Below are 10,134 nucleotides of genomic sequence, written 5' to 3' on the forward strand. Positions count from 1 at the left end.
TTTTTTTAATAATTTGTATTTCAGGTGGATGCACAACAAGAAGAATGCAGATTTTGCTGTTAGTAGTCAGGACACTCTCCATGATATGGTCAGACCTGCTCTGAGGATGATTTCTTGCTCATGTGAACACTGAGACTAATTGAACTGCTAACATGAAGTACAGACTTGGATGAACACGTTTGCATAATCAAATCTCAAGTTGTTAACAAGGTCTGTGACCTTGAGAGGGGAAAAACCCATCACTTGATCTTCTTATACCTTCTGGCTATGATCTCCAATTTTAAAAGTTAAATAAAAAAGTAGAATCTGGTCTTACTCCCCCTGAGCCCTGTAGCCCCAATCATATTAAAAACATCTTTCCTTCTCAGCTTCTAGAAGTAGCCAGCTGTAACTCTCAGGGGGTTTTGAAGAACAGGTATTTCTGAAAGCAGGGATCTCATAAAACCCACACCTAAAGTGGATCAGCACCCATTACAGTTTCCCAAAGGAAAAGCAAGGAAACAAGCAGAAAGCAAACCACCATAACTTTACAGGACTCACCTATCTGCTTGTCAGCAAGCGTCACCCAGAACTGCAAGGTCAACTGCATCTTATCCACGGGTCTACAGTTGGAGACGTTTACCCAGAAGTTGTGATACATATTTCGGGGCTCTGGCAGAAGCTCGTCCTCGCGGCGCACAGTTTCTTCTGCCCCCAAGGTCTCTTCCTTTATGTTGACATAGGCACGGCCCGTCTCGCAAACGATGCCCATGCGATCCTTGGAGAACCCTAGGCGGGCAACTTGCTTGCTGGGCACAACAAGGTACCAGGATATGGAGACATAAGGAGGTAGACCATATGGCCAGTTGGGAGTTTGCAAGTAAACTTTAGCTTTTGGATCCGGACTCACCGTGAAAGTGCACTCATCTGTAGTAAAAGCAAGGAATAAAGGAATTAAAACTTAGTTTTGATACCTTTTTTTTTTAAAAAAAAAAACAACCTCTCTTTCACCATGTAAATTATCTGGTATTTTTTCTTTATAACTTTTTAAAAAGTGCCACTTATACCTGTGACCAGCAAATTTACAGTCAACTGCCTCCCAGTACCAGCAATACAACTCACTTATCGTCCCTGCCACTATGTCATTTAGCACAGAGATATCTACAGAACTTCCCACAAACAACTATCTGCCATATAGAGTACAAAGTTCCTTCCTTCTTCTGGTAATAAACCACCCCATTGATTCAGATAATGACTGATCCTAGCAATGGCTCCAGGATTAGACTCTAAAGAATTGAACTCTTATTTCTGCTTATTCGTATGTGCTCAGTATGGTTACTGAGAGATCTAACACTGTACAACAAAGTAGTACAAACTACTACCTTACCTTTAATATGTGGCACAAAAGACATTTTCAGATCCTGATGGTTGGACTCATTGAGGAATCCTTTACCAAATGTTTTTAAGGATATGGTGATATTATTCCTCATCTGAATCTTTTCAATGGATCCACCAGGACAGAATACACCCACATTCAACTCCGTCTCTGGGGTTGCACTAATAATGCTGTAACTGTAGCTTTTGTTGCACCTCTGCTCTGGGACGTGTTGCTGAAGCTTCAGGGACGGGGATGTAATTTCTATGTTGATCAGATCGGGAGCCAAAAGCTTCCAAATAAACTTATGCAGTTGAATCGGCAATTGGGTAATAGCCTTGGGCACCGAAAGGGAATAGATCTTCCTCTGACACCACCGAAGATCAACACAGCCTGTAATCACAAAAACAAGTCCCAAGGGTTGTATCTTTGTTGCACAGGAAATATCTACAAAAAGCCAGTTTTCCTGTGTACCTTAGTACACATGCCCAAAGTACTGTCAGTTCTGTCTTACAGACCCAGATAAGCACTTACCTGAGAAAACATCCTCTCTCAGTAACCTTTAACAACAAAATATACTTGTTTGAGTAAATAGCTTTCCTTAAAAGGGCACAGGACACCAAGAAACCAGCAGATACAAACATACACAAAATCCCTCTCTATAGATATCACTTTTGCTGTATCATCTGCTGACTTTGACTCAGTTGGAGACGAGCCAAGGTCAAGATATATACTTTAAAACTTTCTCTACCTGGAGTTGAAAGCATTTGAGGAAATGCTACGCCAAGTGGACATGCAAGTGGCACAAGATGCATTCCTGATGGCCACCTTAGTCCCACATTGTTATGGGCAGATTTACGGCTTTCTTGCTCTGTTTCCATATTTTGCAGTTTTCAGCAAGAAGTTTCTTAGGTGCATTCTGTGCTTTCCCTCCTAGGAATAGCTACACAGTTTCTGTTTTTAAAGGTAGAATGGCATAGTGAACAACAAGGTCATCTCCAGATTCACTGTACCCATCTCCCAAAGAGCCAAAGCCTGGTTTCCAACTTCACTCTATTTAAAGCCCAAGTGAGAGAGGAGGTTTAGCTGATCCTTGGGGAAAACCATGCAAGAGCATCCCCTAGGAAACAACATGAAGCCATTTTTGTCATACTTATGCCTTTTTCAGCTGTGATCCTCAGACGGGACAAGTCCTTGCACAGAAAGGAGATCCTGTAGACAGCGCCAGACACTAAAGTCAAGACGCGGTCGCAGGTGCGAGGATCCTTACAGATCAGGCATATTGGTTCAGACATCAGGGGGAGGCGGCTGGGCCAGCCTTCAAAGTGTATCTTTACGGTCGTGTTATATTCCTTGCTCAGGTCAACCAAATGGGTGACATCTGCAACAAAAAACAACCCAGAGCAGTTACGGGCAAGAAGCATGATGTGAAGCAGAACTTCCTTCATCTCTTCTCACTCAACAAGCAGCTGTTGTAGCTATTGCTATATTAGCTAAGAAATCATTATTTACTTCTTCCCATCACTGTAATACAAACTCAGGTAGTATCCTATCAGTCTCCTAATTTAGAGTTTTGAGCCTTTCCAGGCAAAAAACCCCATTTCCCCACCGCTTCTCAGCTTACCCTCCCCAGCTAGAAAAGGGTCAACACGTATGCTAGCCTCTTTCGAACAGATTAGGCTCTAAGGAGCTCAGCCAACTACCTAAGATTTGTTTTCCCTAAGAGGCTTCTTGTACTTATTTTGAAGTCAGTTCTATCGATCACACAAGAGTTGACTGGAAAAAGGTTCTGCATTCTCAAATTTTGTATTTATTGCAAGATTGCCATCTCAGCTAACTTTTTGTTAGTTTAGTTTTTTTGGAGACAAACTGAAGATAATTGCCCAAAGTCAGTAATTAAGCACATCTGGTAGCCTGGAGTCAGTTAAAGATTAAGCTAATTTAAATGCAAGTACCAATATGGTTCAAAAGGGAAAAACTGCTAAGTACTGTGCTTCAGCAGAAGTGCTGGCAGTCATCATGAAGGTCACTGGAGCCTTCAAAGACACTTCCTAAAAGCCTTTTCTGTTTGGCAGTTAAAAACATAGAGATGGTAACAAATTATCAGTCTGTCACCACCTGGTGGGAAGGCTCAGGACCAAGCCTTGCTAGATTGCTTGGTTGCCTTCAGCAGCATGACTGAACTACCACACTGCCCTTCCATTTAATTGCTCAAAATCAATCCTCCAGAAATATTTTCTGACTAGCTGTAAAAGCAAACCTGAGAGCTGCATGAGTTTACTCTGAAAAGAAAGAGCACCTTCCTCTTCCTAAACACTAGCCACTTCTATTGCAGTCCACCCTTTTCCCCATATTCCAACACACACCAGCTGCTGCAAGTTCTCCAGAGGTTTGGGGTTTATTTGCAGCAGTTAAACAAAAAAAGAGTTAGATCAAGAAATCATTTTTATTGGAAATAACTTTATTTTCCTCTTATTTAATGACAAGCACCACAGCAGCTATGGAATACCCAAATGTTTGGGAACCTTTGAGAATATACAGATATCAATTCATTTTTAATAAGACCCATGTTTAACTTGTACACTGCAGATGGCATTTTTTGGTTTTTGTTTGGCTTAGTTTGGTTTGGTTTTTGAATAAAGTTTCAATATTGTCTTGAGGGCTGAATTTGAATCTTTGATGGAACTTATATAACTACAAAATCACTCATGAAATCCTACAAAATCCCTAGAGAAACCACTGTTGTCTCTTAAATCCAAGTGGTTTATTACTTGCATTTCATTCAATAAATGACAATGTTGTTCATTTTTCAGGTGATTATTGTCTTGTTTACTGGCCACAACTATATTAAAATTACTTTCTGCTTTTCCAAGTAGAAGAGAGATAAAGCTGATTAACTGAATACAACGTTTTCACTCTGCCTGGTTTCCAAGGGGCAACACACAATAAACGTAAGCAAACCTGATCTGGTTAACAATTTCAGGAGGATTTGCTGTTCCTGAGTGGAGCCAGAGCAGACAGAGGATTACAGTGGTGAGATGCTACAGACCCTTTCTGGATACATGAGTTCAAGGTACAGGCCATTCTAAGTCATTTTAGAGGGAATTAAGTTTGAAAACCTCTAAGTGGCTTTTGCCACAATGGTAGTCCAAAGTGTGGACTCCCCTCTACCTGCTCCTCTGCAGTGAGGGCACATTGACTATTAACCTCCATCATAAACTGAGGTCAAAGCTAAGAAATCAGAGGATAAATTACTTATTTCATAGCTCATTACCTAGCCAGGCCTTTTACTTCTGCTTTTAGACAGATTTTTGGGGAAAAAAAAGCAAAATTCTTAGTGTAGCAACAAGAAATTAAAGAACATCCAAATAAGTAGGGGATATTATCACTGGAGTGTCTTATTGACATGTTCCGTGTCTAGTGTGACTTCTTCACACTAGAAGATGTTCAGGCTTCCCTAGGAAGTAAAATAAAACTCAGAGAAAGGAAGAAAAGAAGGAGAGAAATGCATATTGATGCCATTAGTAGTATGAAGATCTCCAATTTCACCAATTCACGCTATGGATCCTGACCAGCCATGACAGCCAGTTTCACCTGGCTAAGCGTGACTGCTTACATACATAGCAGAAACCTGGGCTCACATTTTAAGAATTCTCATTAAAATGCTGGCTCTTACACCAGAAAATAAAAAATGTCTGAATAAGCTTGAACTTGACTTCTGTACTGGAGAACAGGCAGCGACACATGATCCTGGACAATTCCAATCAGTTATCCTTGCCCCATACCTGCATCAATTTCCCAGAGGGAACGTGGTTACAAGGAAAAGCTAGCTTGGTCTACACAACATGCAAGACCAGATACTGCAGGTGTTAAAGGTGTTTTTCAATTACACAGTGTAGGTGCTGGAAGAGGAAAGGAATCTCCATTTACAAGCTATAGTGTAAAATCCATGACGGGGCTTTATACTCCATCACAAATTGCAAATTTTAGCATTGCCATCCGCCTTGCCATAGCAATGGCTGGTGGTACTCAGGGCAGTAAAACATGCTACAGCGTCGTTTAGCAACGCACTTCCTTAAACTCAAGAAGGGTCCAAAGTTCAAGAAAAATACAAAAAACCCCAGCATTCCTCTTCCTTATGGTGTTCAGCATCTGTAAGCAAAAGCAATGGAAAGGGTGGGCAGGTACTTACTCTCATCAACCTGTGGGGGCTGAACGACGACTTGGAAGAGCAAGCGGAGGATGCCCGGGTTCTGGGCATCCTGATCGCAGCCCTGCAGGGACAGATTGAAACTGCCAGCAATATTGGCAGGCTGGCTGTCGCTCAGCTTGAAGACCTCTGGATTGCTGAGGGAGCCAGGGAGGTAGTACTCCACTCTCTCCTCTTTCCTTTCACAGTTGGAGAGGCTGTAGTTGTGGAAAAAGACACTTGCTCTCATGTTGGAAGGAACCACAAACTGCCACGTCATGAGCTCGTCTTCCGGAAAACCCAGGGGGTAGTTTGGGGACATCAGGGTGACTGAAGACTCTCCCTTCAGAATGGATTCAATAATGCATAACCCTAAAACAGGAAGGGGGGGGAAAACCATACAAATCAGGTTGAAATTAATGAAGACACACTGGCATATCTAGCACTCCAGCAGCAGAGCATTTTATTTAAACAGCAAGATCATCCACTTCAACTATAGGTTAGGTTATCAGAAAGCCCTCAGACTAAAACATATACTCATGTTGATGCTTTTGTCTTCAATTACAGAAAACGTAAGGGTTATATTAATGCTGTATTTTCAGTTTAGTAGGTTCACCTTTCAAGCACATGGACAGATGCACCCTTATTTTTTTTGAAAGATCGTAGTTCCTACTTCTGTTCCTGCCTTTATAAGAGCAAACACACAACCTGACATCTGTTTCACTGGGTTTCAGGAAACAAAAGATGTGAGCTTTTTTACCAGCATGGATCAATCCATCCAAAAGACTCCCAGATCCAACAAAAGCATGCCAGCAAAGAGTCTCAAATACGCATGATAAAACACAAACGTGAACCACGGAGACCATGTGAGACACTTGATGCTTGGATGACTCTTGGCAGTGTAAAGTTGGGTACACAGAGATTATGTTCCCACTCTAGGACTCTAGCAACAATGTGCAACTGCAAGGAGTGCCAGGGGTTACAAAAACTCATGTTCTAGAAGCTTGAACCGGAACCAGGTCCCTTTTATAACTGATGGCAACAACTGCAGAATTAAGAGCAAGAACATCTCCCAAAGAGATCACAAACTAATCCACTGATTGCTATATAACATTCCAGGCATTTTAAGAAGATTATTACACAGTGTTTTATGCTACTGTGCAGGTTAAAACAGATCACTCTATTTGAGCAGTATCATGTGCCTTCCAGGCACTGCTTCCTCTTTTCCCACCTTCCTCTCCTGAACAGAGGTGTTGGTTTGGAAGCCAAGTTAAAGAAGCTTTATTTTTAAATAAACCTAACTACACACTGCAACCAGCAAATAACTCTTAGCTATTCTAATTATGCTATCCACTTTCATCTAGCTGCAAAAATAAAAACAACAGAGCAGGTACATTTAAGTTTTAGGAAATTTAAAGCCATTGAAAATGAGTAATGAGCATCAAAAGCAGCTTCACAGCAGTTTAGGTTAACCAAACGTACCGAGGTATTTTGACACTGGAAAAGCAACATCTGAAAACCACACAACAACAGGTTTTCTGAAGAGATGAGGTGAAAGGGAATTAGGGGTAGCAGCATCAAAACTAGAAGGTCACCTGAGAAGAAAGGTTTAAAGAACTGTGCCACAATCTGCATGAGGCGATTGCAGGTGAGGAAACGCTACTCCGTACTTACGTTTTATGGAAGCCCTGTTAGCTATGCTGAAGCCCGAGGTGGCGAGAGTTGAGTCCCACAGGAGGTGCAGAGACAGGACGACTCCTCCCAGCAGCTTGACGCGAGACACTGAGCCGTTCCTGCAGAAGGTGCCAATGTTGACTGTGGCCGTATCGATGCAGCTGTTGATGTTGTAGCTAACAAAGTCTGGGCATGTCTCTCCTGGTCCAACCTGTCTTAGCCACGGGGTAGAAAATTTCAGCTCAAGTCCAGCCTTTGTGCTCGCCTTCACATCCCAGATGAAAGTCCTGTTAAGGCGAGGCAGCCCCAGAGGGTAAAGATGAACATCTCCAAAGGGACATGGGCCTGACACACAGTCTACATGCAGAGAGAGAAGAGCAGTGATACACTCTGGAAAGCATTCAACTACACAACTTTCTGATTTGTTGCTATTTCCACAATCTTTAGGTTGCACTTAAGTTCTATATGCCTTAAAAGACACTCCTAGAACATGGTCACATGCTACCTCTAAACAGGACTCCTAGCCCATAGGGTTGACAGGATAAACCTGCTTTAGTCAGTCTGACTAACAGAAGGGATTCATTGTAGCGCTCCCACCTTGTTTGCTAAGGAATTTAGAAGGTATTTACTGAACAAGGTAGAGAGCTGAATGACCAGAAGGGTGAAATTCAACATCAGGAGAGGTGGATTTCATGGAGAACTGATTTTATCACATCTCACTCAGAATTCCTGGCAAAACATCCATCTTTAAATTTTCTATTGCTTGCCATGAACTGATATCTTCTTTTCCATGGCGCCTTGATGAACAACCTGGGGCCCAGATTTTGCAGAAGTGATGAGTAGTAACAACTGCCATGGCAGGATTCTGGGGAGAACCTAGAAGACTTTTCTCTGGAAAACCCAGATTATTGGTATTTCAAACTGGACACTAAAAATAAGCATTCTTTATGTCTAGGCTCCAACCTGAAAGAAGAAACATCGCACACACATCTTACAAATACATCATGAAATACTGTAAAAATTACTATTTGCATGAACCATATGAATAAAACTCCAAATCCTTGTGCACCACTCTGAAAATAGCAAACATGTTACTGAAGACCGAATGCCCAATGAAATCTGGGATCTTGTTGAGAAGTAGCATGTGCTCATACCATTAAAGACTATATTAACATAAATATACCAGGGATAACTTTCAAAGCAAATGAAGGTTTAGTTCCAACACATTCAAATTTTCAGTTTCCTGGAAATACATGCATGTTCTTCAATGTTTCTCTTGCCCTTATAGACACAATCAAGCCGTTCAACAAATAATGTCGGCAATACATCATTATCAGTGCTCAGAGGCTTTGGAAAGTTAAAAGATGATTCTTTGATGGTTTTATAGCTGGGAAAAGGGAGGGCAGCTAGGAATTGATGCAACAAATAATCATTTAACTGTTTCTGAAAGAGACAAGTTAAAATGAATTCTGGCAGCCGTAATACAGACTTTAACTTGCATAGTTTCAGTAATTCTATGTTATTTATCAATGTTCAAAGATTTGTTTTCACGCAAGATTATATGAGATAACCCTATATAGTAACAGGAAAAAAAGGTATGTGGTTTTACTGAAGGAAAATTATCACTGGGAGAGGGAATTAAAAACCTGTGTCTTACCGATATTTTTCTGAATTTCCATGATGAAATACTTCTCTGGAGTAGTACAAGTGAAGGCAAAAGTCACGCTCTCCCCAGGCTTTACCTTGAGTTCAGACCTGGCTAAATTTTTAACACGAATCTGACAGCTCGGTGAAACACCGGGTCTCAATTTAATCATAACTGCGGTGTTGTCCACTGCACGAAGAGAGATCGTAAAGGAAGCTAAGAAAGAAAGAAAGAAAAAACATACAGCTGTTTTGTCACTAGCATGCTCGAGTATCACCAGCCTCTCCACACCTCCGCATAGATGCCACATTGCCAGAAGAAATATTTTCACCCATGTTCTACAAAAGTCTCTGGTGTTGCACCTACAGAAGACACCTTGGCTCTTCTAACAGACAATGCAGAAATAGGCTTGCAACATACGCCCAGAGAGAGGTATACAAGGAATAAATATAGTTCTGCTACAGTTTACCTTCACTGGTGCTATTTATTTCACATTTTAAAAGTAGCTTAGCTATTCCTGTCAAATTTCTGTTGTCCAGACTTAAATTTTCAGTCTGCCATGCCCATCATAGAGCCTGCTTCATTTCTGAAGGCATCCATGAAGTTGTGACTTAATTCAGGAAGCTTATTCAGAAGCTGAACAACAAAGCAACCCTCAACTTCAATTGTACACAATGGTAAGAGGTGAACCTGCAGGTATCCCCCAACAACTACTGCAGGCCAGACCAGGTACTCCGATGATAACAAAAGCACATACTAACAGGTAGTTTGACATGTGGTCATGGCCTCTCTCCCACCTTCTCCATCTTTTGCAATTCATTCCCTGAAGGTATAGGACATCCATCAATGCCCCTTTGCAGCACAGAAGGCATCTGTGGCCTGGGATGTGCTGGGATACCCACTCTCCATCCCCGACATGACCATCATAGATTTACAGCCTTTGAGGAGTAAAAGCCTCAGCAGTCTTCACAGAGTTCAATCCATCCTCAAGCACTACCAAATGTGGGAGCAGCTCTCACAGGAAATACTCGAGCCACTGAATAGACTGGTGGTTGAATAATCTTCTCATACTGAATTGGCAGCAATTTATCAACAAATTGACCAAACTTGTCTTCTAAAAGTAATACACGCAACATAACACAAAAAGGAGCACCAACTGGACATTCAAGACAGCTAGAAAAGTTATTAGCATCAGTTTGATGCTTAGCAAAGATTGAGCCCAGCCCTGGTTGAAGCGAGTGAAGTTTGCATTGAAGTAAATCATATCCCAGT

The 10,134-nt window shown here is 41.6% G+C and overlaps 1 protein-coding gene across 1 annotated transcript in view; it reads right to left on the reverse strand.

Moving 5' to 3' along the window:
- The window catches only part of CDCP1 (CUB domain containing protein 1), a gene marked incomplete at its 5' end in the record, with an annotated part of 11,001 nt that extends 1,923 nt beyond the window's left edge, over positions 1 to 9,078 (reverse strand). The window contains 6 exons of the mRNA XM_010185765.1: positions 541 to 906; positions 1,367 to 1,747; positions 2,508 to 2,735; positions 5,547 to 5,915; positions 7,218 to 7,574; positions 8,875 to 9,078. Coding sequence (XP_010184067.1) covers positions 541 to 906; positions 1,367 to 1,747; positions 2,508 to 2,735; positions 5,547 to 5,915; positions 7,218 to 7,574; positions 8,875 to 9,078 — 1,905 coding nt within the window. The remainder of the gene's footprint in view (positions 1 to 540; positions 907 to 1,366; positions 1,748 to 2,507; positions 2,736 to 5,546; positions 5,916 to 7,217; positions 7,575 to 8,874) is intronic.
- Positions 9,079 to 10,134: the final 1,056 nt, after the last annotated feature.

This window comes from Mesitornis unicolor, unplaced genomic scaffold (assembly GCF_000695765.1).
Source record: "Mesitornis unicolor isolate BGI_N332 unplaced genomic scaffold, ASM69576v1 scaffold49185, whole genome shotgun sequence".
Taxonomy (NCBI): Eukaryota; Metazoa; Chordata; class Aves; order Mesitornithiformes; family Mesitornithidae; genus Mesitornis; species Mesitornis unicolor.